Genomic DNA, 18,948 nt, shown 5'->3' on the forward strand with positions numbered 1-18,948 from the left:
TGTACCCAGCTTGTTATAAGTTTTTATTCTCATTTTCATAGAAGGAATTTCTTTCAACACAGACTTATAGCAGACTTTCATATCTTTTGGCCCAGTTAAATAAACACAGCAAACAAATGGCAGAGATTAATGAAGACTGGAGTTACTGCTTGACCATCAAATGATAAAATATCACCATCTTTCATGTCTGCTCTCTATTTCTCATGCAGGTGGCAGTTTACACCAGACAAGAGTTAAACATTCGCATCACAGCAAACTTCTTATTGGCTCTGGCTGCCAATCTGCCCTCAACCAAGCAGCATGTCCGCAGATACTTCTGTGCTGCTGTGCAGTTGCCCTCAGACTGGCTGGAAGTAGTCAGAATCTACAGTACAGTAAGCCTCAAGGAGCTTTTTTTTTTACAGTGGGATATCCATGTTTAATTTCAGTCTTTAGACAGTTATATTTATTTTTCCAGTGCTTCAGCCGCTCTCTGCCGATGTGTCTGAAAAAGGCGATGGCCGACAAGTTCAAGCAATTCAGCGAGTATCAGCTGGCCAAGTACAACACACGTAAACACCGCTGTAAACACAATAACAAGAAACGCAAAGGAAAGGTACTGTTGCAGTCTTGTTTTTCATTTTCTGTTCATTGTGGAACTTGGATTTAATCATGTAAAACTAATATGACTACATTAAAAAGCATTTTGTGATTTCTAGAAGCCAACTGATGAGCAGCTGAAGAAGTGGGCAGATCTGCTCAGATCAGATTCTTCAATTCTGAAAAAGTTTGTAAGTCACTATTCATTTTTAAAATCTTTAAAAAAAAAAGGCATTATTGTGTTTGAAAAAGGAACGTTTTAATATTTTTTAATATTATTATTATTATTATTATATTTTAATAAAAGCTAATAGCTCTTGTGAGTCCAGTTCACATCCACATTTCTATAAATGTCATCCAGACCACAGATTATAAAATACATCTGAACAAAAAACATTATAAATGAACATTTTTTTAAAATCCTTTTTACTGCTTCTGATTAAACATTTGTTTGCAGTGTTTTAAGTTTGTCTGGGTGTATGTGCAGTTGCAGATGGAAGAGGGCAGAGTGGTGGTGGATAAAAAGCAAAGTGAGTTCAGTATGAAGAAGCTGATCAAGAAGCTTCACATTAAAGAACCTGCTGCACATGTAATGGCCATTCTGGGAAAAAAGTAAGAACCACAAAGTTTTTACAAGTTTTTACACATAAAAACTGTCACATGGTTTTAGTATCACTGACAACTGTCTGACACCAAAAACATTCAGTTCAATTTAGTCCAAGGTTAAAATTGTGTGGCTGATTTCTGTCCTCATTTGGCTTATTTTACTCTCATGACATATGATCAAAGATCTTCTTAAGAAAATTGCAATGCAACAAGAATGTGATCATGTTTATCTTTGAATTATAACGTTTGTCTGTTATACAGAAACAATAAATCTTAAAAAGATATTCCACAAAAAGTGAATTAATTCATCTTATTTATTTCCCGTCTGATCATGTTGTTTTACTGGAACCATATCAGATCAGCATGATGGGATAGTTTTAAGACAAGATATTATATTTAATGATAAAGAACAATCCAAATTCCAAGACAAGCTGGCATTCAAAATATATTAAAAACCAAGTGAAATGATTTTAAAATCTCATAAACAACTTTAATTTGTAATTAGATTTAGAAAGTATATAAATAGTAGTGACTATTTTGTAAGAAATATTAGCTTTTTTTTTTTTTTTTTTTTTTTTTTTTTGATGGCTGCAACATGTCTCTAAAAGATTTAACACTGTCAGCAAAAGACTGCCATAATGTTGGGGAGCTAGCAAGTTGTGAAAGTGGCACCCAGTCTGGGCTCCTCCCCCTCTGGTTTTAATCCTTGCATGATCCAAGGTTTTTTTCTGACCTCCGCCAAGGAGGTTATATTTCCACCGTCGTTTATCTGTTTGTGTTCAAGATAACTCAAAAAGTTATGGACGGATTTTAATTCAGTTTTCTGAAGTTGTTGGAAATGTGAAAAGAACTGATTTAATTTTGGTGGTGATCTGGGTCACCGTTTGGATCCAGGAACCTTTTAAAGGCCTTGTTGGAGGTTTGCGCTCTTAGTGCTTTTCTAGTTCACAGCTTTTTCCACTATTGTTGCGGCAAAGATCAATTATATGAGGGCCGCTGTGGGCTAAACTCGGGGCTCTTTGTCCAACGTGCGTTCCAATGAATTCCAATACTTCTGTATTAGCGAAACATTTATTCTTTCCATTAAGTTCCATAATTATTTCCTACACATGAATAAACGTTACACTGATTATACAGACTCCTCCAGTATGTGTGATGCGATATGCGGTCAACAAAAAATGAACTACCTCCGGCTCACCCCACTTCCTCATCCATTCATCCAAACACCAGTGAGTTGGTACCTTTCAAACATTTTGACACACACATACACACACCCACTAACACGCCCACTACGCCGATGCTGATGCTGAGCGTCCTGTGCCACTTTATGAATATCCACACATACTATTATGGCTCCTACATCCACCAACAATCTTCTTTTTCTCGGCTGTTTAGCAGGAGGCGGCAAATAAACCGAGCCGGTTTGGAGAAATTCTTCCTGCATTTTCTCAGCCATGTTTGTCTTCTGAGTTCCTTCTTCACTACTTTGTATTTTCATCCTAACACGCTATTTATGTGCAGTGTGTGGCTATCAGGTATGCACTGCGGGAGGGGGAGGAGGGGAGCAGGGAGAAGAAGTTTACGAAATATAGAAAACGAACAACTTCAGTTCGGCCCAAGAGTTTTTACAGATTTACAGTAAACTGAGGGGTCTGACTATATTTCTTATTTTTCATGATTACAAAATGTATAGACTACTATCAAGACGAGGAACCACTTCACTCGGAGTAAAAAAAAAAAAATGTCTATGAGCAACATTACCTATCCCAGCTTTAAAAGCAAGGAAAGTGGGAGATTTTCTTTTTTTTTTTACATAAATGACAGTGTAGGGGTTTCGGTGCTAAATGAGAGAAAAGGAATCTTTTTATCACCTCCTACTTGGATACTTCTAGGATGTTTCACTCATGTAGGAACCCAAGCAAAAAAAAAAATAAATTAAAACTTTGAAAACTTACTGTACAATAACACTTCTGAGTTGCCTGTGGTGTACTGGTGGATCTGCAGTGCACTGGTGGATACAGTAGTCTTAACTTATGCATCCACCCTCAATTAACTTCACCATCATTGTCAGAAGTGTGTCCTGCACAAACAAGGGCTTTTTTTCTGGCTTCACAAAGACATTTTGTAAGAGGTGTTGGATATTTTCTTTTTTCTTAAGTAACTGTTTATGATTCATCATGCACTTTAGCCTGTCCTCCATTTAAATACATTTTCTCATTTTTATGTCTCCTTATTGGCTATGAATTTAAATAAACATTACAGGGTTTAAGTTGGTTTTTTTTTTTTTTGTTTTTTTATGACTCAGCCAAATGATTATTCTACACCACTGGTACTGACGGTTTATTGGACTTTGGACATAAAAATGTTGCACTTTCTCATGGATTTAAGCATTTTTCTTTGTCCATCAAAGGAAACTTCAAACTTCTAAACTACAAATGATAAGTTTTGCAGATTTACAGACCTCGGCAATCCCTTTTAATCTCATCATCTTTTTTTTTTTTTTTAACATACTTGTACAGTTTAACTTATTTAAAAGAATAAAACAACATCTCATGAGAATTTGTAGCGTTTTGAATGTTTTTTGAATAAAGCTTTCAGATTAATGTTGTGAAATGAAACATGGAAAAAAACCCGTCAGAACTGAATGTCAGTGTACTAAACCTAATGATGCTCCTCAAGCTTTTTTCACTTCAACTCTTTTCACAGTTGCTTTTATAACACAGAAACTAGGAAATTTCTAGTCTCTCATGAAAAAGATTGAAACAGCTGCCAAAATTTGAAGATGCAACAGAAAACACTTTCAAATCCATAGTTTTTTTTTGTCTTTTCTCAGGTATCCAAGTGACCCAAAGGAGTTCACTCGCTCTGGAATAAAGGGTGTTTGGGACAGAGAGCGAGCTGGGCAGCGAATGAAACTCAAAGAGCCACAAACATGGGAGCGGCTGCTCAGTCTGGAGGGCAACAAGGCTGCAACCTGGGAGAAACTCATAGGTCTGACAATGAATGCAGAGTTACAGCTTCTCATTAATCTCAGCAACATGCACAGACTAGTAGGCCAGCGCAGTGTAACCACTGCATCACTCAATTCCAGGTAGTTGAAGATAGTCATGAGGGGAAAATGTAATTCATCCCAGAAAAATGTCTCTCTCCTATGTCTTTTCTGTACTTACTTGCAATTTCCTGTCTGGATCAGGGATTCAGCCCCACACTTCTAGTTTTAAAAGCCTGTAAATCTGTCATATCACAACCCATCATATACATAGCAAATACTAAAATTTCCACAAGGATGCCATCTGAAAGAATACGTCTCTATTATGCAGACAGCAAGTCTCTTCCATTCATGGCCATGCTGAGGAACCTGAGGAACATGATTACTAAAGGCATCAGTGAGGCTCATCACAAGATGATCCTCGGCAGGCTGACCAATCAGGTGCTCAACACTGTAACCAAACATGATGTGTTCATCATAGAATTAACTTTTTTCATTGTAAACACACTGGAAATATGTATTTGGATCTGTCTAAAGTCCTATGTTGTGCTGTTGATTTGCTTACAGAAAGCAGTTATTCAGAGCAGACAGTTTCCTTTCAGATTCCTCGCTGCTTACAAAGTCATCATGGAGCTGCACACCTTGGGTGAGATGCCTCAAATAGAGTAAAAACTTGACAGAATCTAATTGTTGTGGAGGGATAAAGCCAAAAGTGGAGGAAGTCTGTGGATCATTGGCTTCTGGAAAGAACTATTGTTTAAGAATAATAAAGTTAAAGCATATAATGTTGAAATTGTTGCTAAAGTCCTGTATTGTCACAAGAGAAAGCACTCATTCATCCATTCATTCATGCTAAACTTAACCTTTTTTTTTTTTTTTTTTTTTTTAAGCTAAATTCAATGAGACAGCAGCTCAAGACATATTATGTCCTACTGTGTTGTCTTAGCAGGTTGAGTGTCTTTGGTTTGCTCCAAAGGATTCTCTAACTTGAGCTCCCAGTCTCTGTACTGGAGAAGTCTCAGCTGTGTGACACTTTACATTATCCGGATTTCAGAGGTTGCAGATAAAAAAAAAAAAAATAGATGGAGAAAAGCAAAAGACCCTCGCTGGTGCCAGCGTTTGGTTTACCAAGTGGCTCAGCTTAGTGAGAGAGGATCTGGGTTATCTGTATCAGACTGATAGTCTTAGAGTGAACTATAAATTCAATAAGATCAGTAAAAGAGGTTTTAACTGGCGAGATTTCATTGTTTTGTATGAAGCACATCTTGCATGACTTTTTTGTGTACATATAACAAGCCTTACAATCTCAGCTCAATCACATCTGTAAGGACTTTTTTAGCTGGACTCTTAAATGACACAACTTCACTTTTTAAACACACTGATCTAAATAGCTGAGTACATTAATCCCAGAAACACTTCATTAGAAACTGCCATCACCAAAGAACCGTGTAAACGTTGTATCCATTACAACACCAGCAACAGCTAATGTCATGGTAGAAATATGTGATGCGAGATAGTACATAGTGGGTATAAAGTACTTTGTCGAAAAGTATCCTTTTTAAACCTTTCTGCCCTGTAGCCTCTGGATCGCAGCAAGTGGTTCCCCCCGCTAAGGAGATCCTGGCGAGCATCTTGAAGAAAATTCCCAAGAGCAGGCGCTTCAAGCGTCAGGAGTGGGAGACGACTAAAAGAGGCCGGATGAAGGTGACACTTGGGGTGCCGTTTATCTATCGACAGTACCAGCTGAAGAAGGCCCAATTCATTAAGGCCAAGTAAGAAAATTCTGTCTTGTTCTTTTGTCTTCATTTTGGTTCCACTTGAATCAATCTTTATTTTCCAAGCAAGCTTCCTTTAGTGCTTTTGTGTTTTTTGTTATGTTACAACAAAACAGTTTGTAATAACCAGATGAGCAAGTGTTGAATCTGTCTGAACTGTAATGCAAACGATTGCCGACCAGCTGAAGAAAATAGAATTAACTGATTCTGCACAAAAGATCTGAATGCTTTCTGCTGAGTAGATATCATCTGTCAAGCTAATGACAAAGAAATAGAAGTGTTGCTTAAAGTTTTTGATGGGCATTTATTAGGGGTGTGACGATATGCTTTTGTCCCGAGTCCGATTTTTTTTGGGTGCCGATTCGATTTAAATTGCAATTCTCACAATTCTCTGATATTGCTGATTTTTGTAGATTAAAAACAAAAAAATGTATAAAACTTTTTTTTTTTTGCTCGTCATTTTTCTTCATTTCAATTAGAAAAAAACAACAAAGTAGCCAGACTATCATTCTGCTACTTTAATGCCCAAGAAGACAAGTAAACAGATAAAAACAATAAAAATGACAAAAAAAATTTATAGTGCATTCATTTTATTGATTTGAAAAAAAAAAAAAAAAATTTCCTAACCAAAAATTATTTTAAAATTGTGAAGAAAAAAATATCCCGATTTCCAATTTTTCGATTCAGTTTTCCCACCCCAAGCATTTATCACACCGATACATCATGCTTATTGAGGAGGTGAGTGGTGATGCATCCACAAGTTAGTATTGCCACTGGGATATCTCAGTGAGATAAGCAGGTGTACACAGGCTGAATCTCTGTGATGCAGAGTCAGAGATTTGGATATTCAGAGTTTCAAGGCTGCTCCATTCATAAAAGCCAAAGGCATACACACATCACATGAAGAGAAGGAACACAAGTATAAAAAGATATTCCTGTCAAATTCCAGCCAAAACTAATCATTGAAATGATGCACTTTTTCTAAAACTTTTTCTCAGTTGAATTTCCTTTTTTTCCCATGTCTGTGTCCAGTCAGAGGCAGTACACCGTTGATCTGTTGGACCGCTACCGCAGAGCTTTGGAGACGGCGGTCCAGATCTCCTGCCGTTACAACATCCCCCCGCTTCCTGGGAGGACGGTTGTCCTGCTCTCCAGTAACTTTTCAGAAGATGTGTCTTGGAGCCGGAAACAGGACTTCTGCCTCCCTCCAGACCCGGAACAAAAAGAGGACACGGATGATGAGGAAGAGACTGAAGACTCTACCCACAGAAAGAGGAGGGAGGAGAAGCATGACAAACTCACTCCTTCTGTAAGTGTCTGTTTTCCCCATTGGCAGCAACTTGGAGAAACGCTGCTGTAAAATTACTAAATAAACTAATTGCTAATGAAATTTCCAAATCTTCGCAGATGATGGAGGTGGCGGCTCTGCTTGCTTTGATGGTTAAAAGCAGCGCAGAAGATTGCCTGCTCTGCATATGTAATTACAGCGTCTGTGAGGAAGCAGCGCTGGAGTCTGACAATCTTTTGGACAATGTCAGATCTGTGCTCAAACAGATAGAGGTCAGGGTGTTTCTCTTGAGATGTTCCCCTCTCGTTTCATGTAATAAACATGTTTATTTGAACTTCTCACACGTCTTTTAGCTTTGTGTGTAAGCATTAAACGGTAGTTAGGTCTTTTACCGTCTAAGAAAGAAACTTGCGCAAAGTGCACACAGCCAGGCATGATTTACTTTTTTTGCACTGTTGAAGCATCATAAAGCATCATCCTGTTATGTCTTTACTGACATACGCTTATTTTTCACAGGTGTGTTGCAATCAATCAGAGGAAGACCCGACTTTCTTATGCAGAACATTCACCAATAAAAATAAGGTTTGTAAAATGTAGGACATTTACCAATTACAGTTATACCTTGATATTGTATTCCAGGTTTTTAATCATGCCATTGTGTAAAAAAAAAAAAAAAAAAAACCAACCAAAAAACAGGTTTTTTCAGAGCTTTTAATAACATGATGTTAATGATTGATTCTGTTAATTCTCATGTCTTGGCATGACAGGATATGACTATTTCATATGTTTGGTAAATCCAAACATTTTTTATGTCACTTCATTAAGTGTTAATAAATAAAAAGTACAATCTTAAAATAATCCGTTCTTGTCTAGAAGGGGATCCTGTTCATTTAGACCAGTAATCATTAACTTTGTCCCCATCTGATTGTGAGGTGCTTCAAGTCTTGGACCCATTCTGTTCTTGTTATATAAGCTTTCTTTGGGGTCAAGTTTAGAAAAACATGAGAACTCTTTTCAGATTTATAAATGTACTAATATGTATGTAGTGACAAAGATGCACATATTAAACACTAAAATAATTACAAGAAAAATTCTTGAATAGAGGATTTCTTTCCACATAATAAAAAAATAAGTAAACATCGGTTGTATTTTACATCTAGTCTTGATTGTTAATGCAAGTCAGTTCTGAATTTAATTCAACAGTTAACAAGGGGAACGTAATTAAAGAGAACGAAGATGAAAAATGTGCCATGGATAATCACATTTTTACATCTATAAATGAAATGTCTGCTGGGTGGAGTTGCTTCCATGATGACTCCACCTGATTTTTGACTTGGATCTTACCTCTGTGCTTCAGATTGACAACATCATTGTGCTGACAAACTCTTGGATGTCCTCCGAAATCGAGCATGTCATCAAAACCTATAGGAACGAAGTGAACAGCAAAGCCCTGGTGGTGGAAATCCATTTATCAGAAAGGTAATGCTTTACCTTTGACATTCACATTTGTCCTTAATATTATACACGGTATTGGGAATCTAAGACAGACATGTGCCTCTGTTTTATCTGTCTTTAGTTAACTAACCCTGTACTGTTGTGTTTAGGCATCAGAAGGAAATCACTGACAGGAACTGTGTGAGACTGAGCGGCTTCAGTGAGCAAATGCTCAGGTAAATAATCCTCTGCTCTTCAAAAATGAGCAAGGTTAAGTTATAGAAATGTGAACAAATTTCCATTAAAGTTTACTGACAAGAATACTTGTTTGATTATTGCTCACTTTAAAGTCAATTGTGAAGTTAGATTTCCATACTTATTCACTTTGTGTAATATAACACTATTGTTCAAAGTTAGCAATGCAGATTTAAAGTCCTACTCAGTAATCATGAGAAGATGCACATCTTGTCAAACAGAACATCAAAATTACAAATGTTGAAATGTAAAATGAAATATACAACAAAAGGAGTTAACAAAATAAAGGTATCTAAGTACTTTTATAAAGAATTTAAGTCTGAGTGGTGGACTCAGACTGAAATTTTAAAAAAACACGTGAAGGGAATAACAAAGTCGGCTTACTATTGCCTTAAGAATATATCAAGGATAAGAGATCTGATGTCACAGCAGAACCTGGAAAACTAGTCCATGCTTTCATCTTTAGTCAACTTGATTATTTTAACAGTGTTTTTATGGGTCTTCCTAAGAAATCTATTAGACACCTGCTGCTAATTCAGAGCTCTGCTGGTCGAGTCCTCACTAAGACCAAGAAAGTGGACCACACCAGTCCAGTTCTGCCTGTCTGTCAGAGGATACACTTCTGCTGCTGATCTATAAAGCTCTGAAGGGTTTAGGACCAAAGTACACCAGAGACCTCCTGTCCCACTATGAACCTACCAGACCCCTTAAGTCATCTCAATCCGTTTTTTTCAGTTCTTAGTCAAAACAAGACATGGAGAATCTGCATTCAGCTTCTAGGGTCCTCGTGTCTGGAATAAACTCCCAGAAAGCCTCAGATCAGCTGAAACACTGCAAGGTTAAAGACCCTCCTGTTCTCTGGTGCATTTAACTAGTTTTTATTCAGTCATTTTGAGTTTATTTCAACTCCAAATCCTTTTCCTTGCTTTCTTGTTTTTACTTTTAAATTATGCTTCTTATTTTCTGATGTTTTATTGTCTCTGTAAAGCACTTTGAATCACCCCGTTGTTGAATCGTGCTATAGAAATAAACTGCCTCGCCTAAAGTGTTAAATGTGCTTCTGGAGGAATTCTGTTTACAGATGACCTGACAAGTTTTGGGTTTTTGTCATAATGTGAATCCAATTATCACTGTAACTACATATTAGGTAGACATGTAAATAATATGTCAACTGCCTTTGTAACCATGTTACCAGATTTGTGGCGGAGCGAGGCTCTTCCAGGCTGCTGGATCATGTTGAGCATTTGGACAAGCTATACAACATCCCACCACCACAGGGCGCTACAGGCCCCCAGACTTTAGACAACATTGCCTCTCTACCAGTCACCCCAAAAATAAGGTAAACATTAAAGAAGCAACTTTGAGGCGTCTTAAGTTTTTGTTGTTCACCAGGTTTTTCTTTTAGTTTTCCTTAAAAGGGTGCTAGTATGTTATTTTAAGTTTTCTGAGCTTTCTACAGTGTTGAATCCTCATCAGACATGTGAACGGCACCGTTTTTTATCACCTAAACGCATGTTTGAGTTTGAGTTCCAGCACTCTCCGTTCGGTTTCCATGGCGATGAAAAACGCGTCGTTTTAGAGAGTTTTTTCTACTTGGAAATCCTTGTGACGTCCTGGGGGATAAGGTTCGGTGATTGGTTACCTTCTACTGGTTAACAAGGGCATGTACAAATACATCAGGCGGGTGGAAAACGTGGGATAAAGTTATTTCCAACGATGGCTGGTGAGTTTACCAAAGAGAGACATCCTGCTGCATTCGTTGCTGTGGGTTGCTGTTTTCCACTTTGTTTTCAGGGTCTGATTCAGGTTCCAACATGTAGGGCTGTATGCTATGTGTTGATATTGTATTTTGTTTTTTTTATTGAGTTCATATTAGCCTAATCCTTTTGTTTATGAGATGTTACAATGACGGCGAAAGCAGGTGCGGTGCGATGTAGTGCAGTGGCAGGAGGCGGGGCTTAATGCGGAAGAGTCTCAATCCACTCGTTTTGCCCGCAGGCTGATCTGACAGCCTACGGAGAGGGCAGGTCTGAAGTAAATAAAGCAATTTGTGACAATAACTCGATCAATCCCAGCCCTTCTGGGCTCAGAAATAAAAATAAATTAGCCTGAAATGCACATAATAGTTCCACTTTAATTTTCCTCTGCTTTCCTCCATTATTTTAACATCAACTCATTCTTCTGTATAATCAGGTGGCAAGGTGTGCGAGTGTTCATCTCCTCCACCTTCAGAGACATGCACGCTGAGCGTGATGTCTTGGTACGGAGTGTCTTCCCAGAACTCCGGCGTCGTGCTGCACCCCATTGCCTCTACCTCCAGGACGTGGAGCTGCGCTGGGGTGTGACGGAGGAAGAGTCTGAGAGGTCCACAGAGCTGTGTTTGTCTGAGGTGTGTCGCAGCCAGATGCTGGTGGGAATCCTGGGGCAGAGGTATGGCCAGGTACCACCCAGACCTGTCCTTCCCGACCTGCTGCAGTACAACTGGGTAAGATGTGCTGGTAGAGATGTGTGATTTAAACAAGATGCAAAAGAATTTTAATAGTATATATTATTCTGTTAAACTGGACTGATTGTAAACACTTAAAAACGCAAAACAAAACGTAAAAAACACAAGATTGCTTGGGGTGGATGGCGTCAGTTTTCCATAAAGAGTCTTTTATGGGTTTGGAGGCACTGACCAGCTGCCTGCAATTGCCATCACGACCAGTTAATCAGGCCCTGTAATACAAAGCATATTTACAAAAGAAACCACAAGAGCCCAAGTGGAAGGAATGTAGCCATCACTTCATCTGCAGATGTTGTGATTAATGATTGTTACATTTGTAAAGTCATTTAAATAAAGATCTCTGATTTTACATCTTAAATATGAGAATAAGCTGCTTTATCTATTCTTTATTTATAAATAAATATGTATAAGGTTTAAGATAAGATGGATAAGAGTCTCTGTTGGACATTTTTCTGCAAGAATTAAATAAAAGATAATTTCCAAATAGATGCATAAGTATTATTTGCAGACCTAAATAAAGCCTGGAATTTAGAGAGACTGTTGATATTTTATTAAAGTATCTTGAAACACTGAACAGTGTTGTTATTGTAAGACATTAAATAACCAAGACGAGAAAAAATTGTTTTTAGTGATGTAGCATACAGGGAACTTTTATTTTAAAGCATATTTATCTGGATTTGAGGCAGATGCAGTGCATAAAAGATAATGTTTTTATTATTATTATTATTATTTAAAGTTGTTTTTAACAAGAAATGGTGTTTTTGCTGATATGCAGCTGGCCTCGGCCCCAGCAGGACTGTCCATCACAGAGATGGAGATCCGTCAGTTTCAGGCTCTTTACCCTGAAACGGCACACCAGCGAATGTTCTGCTATATCAGAGATCCAAATGTCATTCAGTAAGCAGTTAAAACATTTTTGTTTTATTAACCATCTTTGACAGAAACTGAACTGTGTTTTTTTAAGTACTAAAAGCTGTTTCTTCTGCTTTGTTTTGTGATGTTTTGCAGATCCGTTCCTGTGGCTTGGAGGTCTCATTTTGCTGCTGAATCAAAGGAAGCTGAGGATAAGATGAGTTCTCTGAAAACAAGACTTTTGGCCAGCGATGTCAAAGTCACTGAAAAGTGAGTGTCCCATCTCTGTAGCATAACACTGTGATTGCAATAATTACCTTTACTTTGCAAATACTTTTTTTTTTTTTTTTTTTACTTAGTATGACTAAGTAAAATGTGTGATTTTATGTGATTTTTCTAAAGTGACATCTGACTCATTCTTGAAAAACTACCACATTACTTTATCACAACTTTATCCTGCTGAGCCTGCATGTATCTTTCTTTTGTAGTTATCCTTGTGCATGGGGAGGTGTTGTGGAGGGAAAGCCATATCTAAAAAACCTGGAAGACTTTGGCAAGTCCGTGCTGGAGGATCTGTGGGTGGCTGTTAAGAAACTGTTTGTAGAGGTCTGTAACTCAACACTTGCTGCTGCTATGTACCCTAAACATACAGTATAGACATTTTCTGCTCTTTCACAGCTGTTTTTAAGTTATAATGAGGCCATTTTTTTTTTATTCACCGTCTGGTAGGAGGGGGGCCAGGCTGAAGCTGCCACGGAGGTGTTTGAGCAAGAGGTTCACCAGGGGGCGCTGCAGAGGCAGTTCTTTGGCAGGGGGAAGCTGCTGTCAAGCGCTGTGGAGATGGTGGAGCAGACCCAGACCAAAGGAGGGATGGTGGTGATCGAGGGAGGACCAGGAGAGGGCAAAACTGTGTTCATGGTAATTTTACAAGATAAGCTTGTTAGCAAGTACGGAAATACTGTATGGAGACGAGGCCTGGACATCTTGACAATCCCTTTTTATAATTAAAGATTTTCATGTTATCTTGGAGCTATTTCTATATTTTCTTATTGATATTAATATTTGTCTGTAAAAGTTCACAAACAAGCTAATTTTCAATCAGCAAACTGTTTATAAACATGAACTATGTCACTACTTGGAGTGTAAAGACTGCTGCTCTTACTCATGTGTCCACATACAGGCTGCTCTTGCAGAGGCGCTCAAAACTGGAGTTGAGTCCAAAAGAAACCTCCGCTGTGATGTCATCTCCTACTCTACTGCTGCGAGTCAGTCAGCACGCTCTGTTGAAAACCTACTTTGCTGCCTGGTTCAGTGGCTGAGGAAGATGAAAGATACAGAGGAGGGACCACCTTTCCCCAATTCATACAGGTGAGAGGCTTCTACTTCATGAAGCTTCTGCATTACCAGGATTTTCTACATGCACTTATTTATTTAATGTGTTTTGTTATTTCAGAGACATGCTGTTTGAATTTTACTCCATACTGAGAGACATGAAGAACAACAAGCCGCTGGTGGTGCTGATTGATGGGGTTGATCTCGTTCAGGATGGCAGAGGACAGCTCAGCTCTGACTGGATCCCACAGCAGCTTCCACAGGTTGCTCATAGGAGGAGGAATGATCATTTTAATGGCACAAAATTTTCTCACAGTTCATTTCATGCTACAAAAAAACGCTCTCCCTCTCTCACTGAACAGAAATATCTATAAAATATTTGCAGATACTCTCTGCAATATCTATAGAATATCTTGGCTTTCACATTCAACAAGATACGGATCAAATCCAAAACCTGATTTCAGGGCAAAGAATTTGTTCAAGATTTGGCAGCATCCTAAGCAGCTCATATCTATTTTTTTCATGTCTTTCTTGACAGGGTGTGTGTTTGGTGCTTAGCATCACATCCAAAGCAGCTCTGCTGCAAACACTGGCCAAGACAAAAGCAACTCTCCTGTTTTCCCTGGGACAGCTCACCATGCCAGACAGGAAGGAGATTGTTCAGAGGGAGCTGGATACCTTTGGGAAGAAACTTAGCGACTCTGCTTTCAACAATCAGGTTTTAACATTTATAATTCCTGTCCTATAAAACAGTGGTCTCCAGACTTTTCCAGGCTACAAAACCCAAGATTTATTGGTGTTCGCAACCCCCCTTTCCCCATATGACCATGTGGTTAATTGCACAACATATCAAACAGGTCTTCATACAGCCATCCTCTAAATCTTACTGATCTATTAGCATTGATTTGTTAATAAATGTAAGCTTTTAATTCCTTTAAAAAAAAAAAAAAACTATCTGGTTAAGTTATTTTGGGACCCCAGATTTCTTCTACCTCACGGATTTTAAATTCTTATTCCAGGACAGTGGTTTTCTCTGTTCAGACTATAAAATTAGACACAAAGAAACAGATCCGGCTGCATTTATATTCTAAATTGTTCTGCTCTTTAATCACAATCCTGGCTTGTTTATTTGCAAATCCTGCATTGAGGTACATCTAAGTTTTCCTTGCCTTTAATCAATCTTGTGCATTGTCACCAAGATATGGCAATTTTCATCCAAACAAAACACATTTTGACCAGGCAACAACTGTAGTTAAGTGTTTACAACACGGTAAATAAACCCATTTCAGCAGGGATCCAGTATGATGATTCCTCCCTTTCTCAATGATGTTCATGTTTCATTTCTTTCTAAACTATTTAACAGTTTAAAATCCTGTCTTTTTTTTTTTTTTTTTTTTTTTTTTACCACAAACCATGATGTGTGCAGCTTCAGACATTAGTAACAAAGAAAGGAGCAGTGACTCCTCTGTACCTCCACCTAGCCTGTGAAGATTTGAGGAACTTCTCTTCCTTCGACAAGGTGTGAACTCAGTTTTTAGCTTTGGAATGCGCCATTTTACAGATTGTATTATGCGTGTCATATGATGAGAATTTTTCTAATGAATAACGGTAATAAAATGGCTTTGTGCCTTGGTGTCCCAGTTGAAGGAGAGCCTGCAGGGTCTGCCACAGTCTCTGAGCCAGCTGGTGCAGCACAGCCTGGAGCGACTCTGTTTGCAGCACAGATACATGACGGGACTGCGCTGGGCCCTTGCAGTGCTCACTGTAAGCCCAACTGGTAAGATAAGTTATGATTTTATGTTTTGTTTTATGTTTTTTGTCACTTTTAACAGTTCTGCATGTTGAGAGAGGGTAATATAGTGTAAGTGCCAGTTATTTAAGAAATTCTAGTGAGATTCTAACACTCTCCTGTCAGTCACATCTAAACCATCACAGGCAAAGAGAACAAAATGAATGCCGTAAGAGTGAATTAAAACAAATTCTCAGTCACATGTGGAGCCACAGAACCAAACAGACCTATGATCTAGTATCAAAACGTAACTTTTTTTTATGGCACCCCATGCTACTTCTTGTCAATAAAGTCAGGTTTGAGGACGGTACACCTTCTGCAGTCGCTTTAACATTTTCTGATCTTTTGTTTTTTCAGGCCTGAAGGAGAGAGACTTGTACTCTGTACTGAACACATGCAATAGTCTGTCTTCACGTGATGGAGAAGTCGTATGGCAGGAAGTGCTGCAACTATCGCGGATGCCTGAAGGACGCATTCCCATGGCAGTTTTCACCCGTATTGTCCAGAGTTTACAAAGGTATTAATCACTTATAACTGAACATGTTAGGCGTCAGAAATCGGACTCTTGGTATCCAAGTTTTATTCTATATTATTCTTGATTTTTTTAATTAACATTCATGGATTAATAAAGTATTTATTTTATTTAATTTAGTCTCTGACTGTCTTGGTTAATCTAATCAAATCAAAGATACTTGATTCATCCCCAAAGGGAAATTCAAAGTTCAAGAACAGCTCGTCCAAGATTTGACAGACAGACAATCAACTTTTATGACACAGATCGACAGGTCCGAACCGAACTTAGGCCCCGCAGCCAGATTTACCGGCGCCACCTTACAACAGATAAGAACAGCGGTACATTAGGATCATTAGGATCGAGGGTAAAAACACAGCTCCCTCCAGATTGTGCCTCAGGAGGGCGCAGTCTGGAGAGACACTGTACACTTTCTCAGTTATGTATAAATTGTTAAAAATTAAATAAGTTGTTTTTGCTGTTGGGGCATTATATACATTTTGGCAAGATATTTGGATTGATAATGTTCCATTTTTTGTTGCTTGCGTGCAGTCTAAGTGGTCCGTCTCAATGCCACAACACTGACGACTTGCTGGTTGTAAACAATCCGGAAGTCAAGCAAGCCTTTGAAGATTTTTTTCTCCCAACAAAAAGCGACAGAACCAGAGCTCACCTGATACTGGCAGGTACGGGAGCACAGCTTACCTTTAATAGGCATATGTAAGAGTTACTGTATATTTATAATATTATTGATTCAATAGCTCATCTGTGGGCGATGGCGGACCCTCAGGGACAAGATACCTTCCTTCACTGTGAGGCCAACTCGGTCATGCATCTGCCTTCCAGCCTGGTTGGAAATCTACCTTCATTTTCAAAATACTGCACAACATAAAAACGGAAAAAATACAAACCAGTTGTTTTACAGATGACCCGATGAAGACTTTTAACTCCTGGCTAATTTTTTTGGGTTAGATTCAAAGTGGAAAGCTGGAGGAACTCCATTCCCTGCTGTCCAGTTATTATTTCCTGCATGCTAGTGTGAGCCAAGGCCTCCTGCACCACCTGATGGAGACGTACAGCTTGTATGGTGAGACTGTGACTTTCTTAAAGCATTCATGTTAGTAAATGTGTATTAGTCTTTCAGGTATGAATTTCTTGCAAGGACAGATATATTCTTTGCAGTAAACAGTAGAGAAACTAAACTAACTATTTTATCCTGTGAAATTCTTCCTTTCTTTACAGACAAAGAGCACGTATCTGCACCCCCATGTAAGTCATCAAAAACAATTATTGCACTTATTCTTGTCATATTTATTTCATTTAATCATTTAAAATTGTGTCCTCTCAGTTGCCCTGCATGGCCATCTGGAAGACTGTCGTGGTTTCTTGAGACGTCACGCCTCCACACTTTCCACCTGGCCAGCTCTTTTCATTCAGCAGGCCATCAACGAACCTTCAGAGACCTCTGCTCACACCTGGGCACAAGGCCTGGTGGGAAAAGGAGTCCGGGTGGTTGAGTGTCAAAATAAAAACAAAGAGGCATATCAAGAGATCAGGTAAGCTGTTTATCATTAACATAAGTTTAATTTTGGAACCGTTAGTGGAAAAATGACTGAAACCTGTTATTTAAGTAAAAAATGCACTGATCCGCTTTTACTGCAAGATAAAGTCGAACTGTAGAATTTACCTCATTAAAAGTGCTCCACAAAACTTTGTGTTCAAAGTAACCAATTTATCAGATAATTGTTGAGTAAAAAGGTTGTTTTTTAGAAATGAAGCGGAATAAATAAAGCAAATGGACCACAGAATATTCGTCTTATGGTAGAAATGCTTAAGAAACTTGGCATTATGACATTGTTTCATTGATGTCATGTAATGGCCTTGTTTGCGTTCCCCACAGTGAGCTGGTGTCAACCTTCTCCTCTGAGCCGACCTGTGTGGCTGTAAGCTTGGATGGGCAGCTAATTGTTGTCGGAACTGCACAGGGAACATTGCACATCCTCCACTCTCAGACTGGACAGGTATTTTTACTAAAGTATTTTTTTAGGCCATATTTTGCAAGACAAAAAAAAAAATATATGTTCAGTGTTTACATAAACTTCAATTTCTCTGGTCACTGTTTTTCCCTGATATAGTAATAATTTTTTTTAATCCACATCCAGACTTGCAAACTCACAAGATGAAACTTAATTATAAGTGTGCATGGTTAAAAAATCTATCTCAACAAGTCATTTAGTTGGTAGATAACTCCTTACCCTTTCTGCAGATGACATAAAAATGTCTGATTCTGTTTGCTGTGCTTGTTAAAACTGTTGAGAATCAGATACTTCATAATGGTATAAAATCCACTCAATTCTTTCTGTGAGCAGGAGGTGAAGTCGCTGGTGAGCAGCTGTGATGGCATCTCGACTTGTGTTTTTCTGAAAAATGCAAGTCTTGCATCCACATCTTTTGATGGACGAATCGAGGTTTGGGACATTGAGAATGGTTGCAGGTGAGGGGGGGGGTTTGAAGAAATTATTAATTTTTTTCTTTTCTTTTTTTTTTTTTTTTGAATAAGTGATCTCCTAAGATTGCTAAAGTAATGATGTTTAAATGATGTGATGCGTGTTTTTGTGCAGGACTGCTCTGATTGATGGCCACACTAATATGATAACAGCTAGTGACATCACGCCAGACAAGAAGCACCTTGCAACAGTATCCCTGGATTTCATGCTAAAAGTTAGTTAAGCTAAAAGTTCCGGTTTGGTTTCCATTACCTGGTTTTAGTGTTGATCTTTGAAGAGGCTTTTTTTTTTTTATCTTTGAATTTGAATGAATCATCTTCGATCAGGGGAGCCCAAGTTTGCTCCACAAGATCTACCATCCTGAAACTTATAGATGACAAGTGTGAACTATTCTGCTAACACTCCCTTCTTGTTACCAAGCCAAAGCAGCACTGAATGACATGCAGAAGAGGGAATTCAGCGGTTTCTTTTAGGTGTGTTGGGCAAGGTTGCATCTAAAAGTTGCAGGACAGTCGATCTTGAGGA

The 18,948-nt window shown here is 38.4% G+C and overlaps 1 protein-coding gene across 1 annotated transcript in view; it reads left to right on the forward strand.

Moving 5' to 3' along the window:
- tep1 (telomerase-associated protein 1) overlaps positions 1-18,948 on the forward strand; it is a 32,779-nt gene that overhangs the window by 2,605 nt on the left and 11,226 nt on the right. The window contains exons 5-37 of the mRNA XM_079243475.1: positions 210-374; positions 458-595; positions 699-770; positions 1,067-1,191; positions 4,019-4,176; positions 4,506-4,615; positions 4,742-4,820; positions 5,754-5,946; positions 6,982-7,258; positions 7,357-7,509; positions 7,754-7,819; positions 8,595-8,716; positions 8,842-8,907; positions 10,122-10,265; positions 11,120-11,411; positions 12,208-12,329; positions 12,441-12,554; positions 12,773-12,890; positions 13,014-13,202; positions 13,465-13,652; positions 13,738-13,879; positions 14,155-14,334; positions 15,043-15,135; positions 15,258-15,393; positions 15,763-15,922; positions 16,469-16,602; positions 16,678-16,766; positions 16,889-17,003; positions 17,159-17,185; positions 17,265-17,472; positions 17,817-17,937; positions 18,286-18,410; positions 18,538-18,637. Coding sequence (XP_079099601.1) covers positions 210-374; positions 458-595; positions 699-770; positions 1,067-1,191; positions 4,019-4,176; positions 4,506-4,615; positions 4,742-4,820; positions 5,754-5,946; positions 6,982-7,258; positions 7,357-7,509; positions 7,754-7,819; positions 8,595-8,716; positions 8,842-8,907; positions 10,122-10,265; positions 11,120-11,411; positions 12,208-12,329; positions 12,441-12,554; positions 12,773-12,890; positions 13,014-13,202; positions 13,465-13,652; positions 13,738-13,879; positions 14,155-14,334; positions 15,043-15,135; positions 15,258-15,393; positions 15,763-15,922; positions 16,469-16,602; positions 16,678-16,766; positions 16,889-17,003; positions 17,159-17,185; positions 17,265-17,472; positions 17,817-17,937; positions 18,286-18,410; positions 18,538-18,637 — 4,521 coding nt within the window. The remainder of the gene's footprint in view (positions 1-209; positions 375-457; positions 596-698; positions 771-1,066; positions 1,192-4,018; positions 4,177-4,505; positions 4,616-4,741; positions 4,821-5,753; positions 5,947-6,981; positions 7,259-7,356; positions 7,510-7,753; positions 7,820-8,594; positions 8,717-8,841; positions 8,908-10,121; positions 10,266-11,119; positions 11,412-12,207; positions 12,330-12,440; positions 12,555-12,772; positions 12,891-13,013; positions 13,203-13,464; positions 13,653-13,737; positions 13,880-14,154; positions 14,335-15,042; positions 15,136-15,257; positions 15,394-15,762; positions 15,923-16,468; positions 16,603-16,677; positions 16,767-16,888; positions 17,004-17,158; positions 17,186-17,264; positions 17,473-17,816; positions 17,938-18,285; positions 18,411-18,537; positions 18,638-18,948) is intronic.

Source organism: Telmatherina bonti (genome assembly GCF_933228915.1).
Source record: "Telmatherina bonti genome assembly, chromosome: 7".
NCBI lineage: Eukaryota > Metazoa > Chordata > Actinopteri > Atheriniformes > Telmatherinidae > Telmatherina > Telmatherina bonti.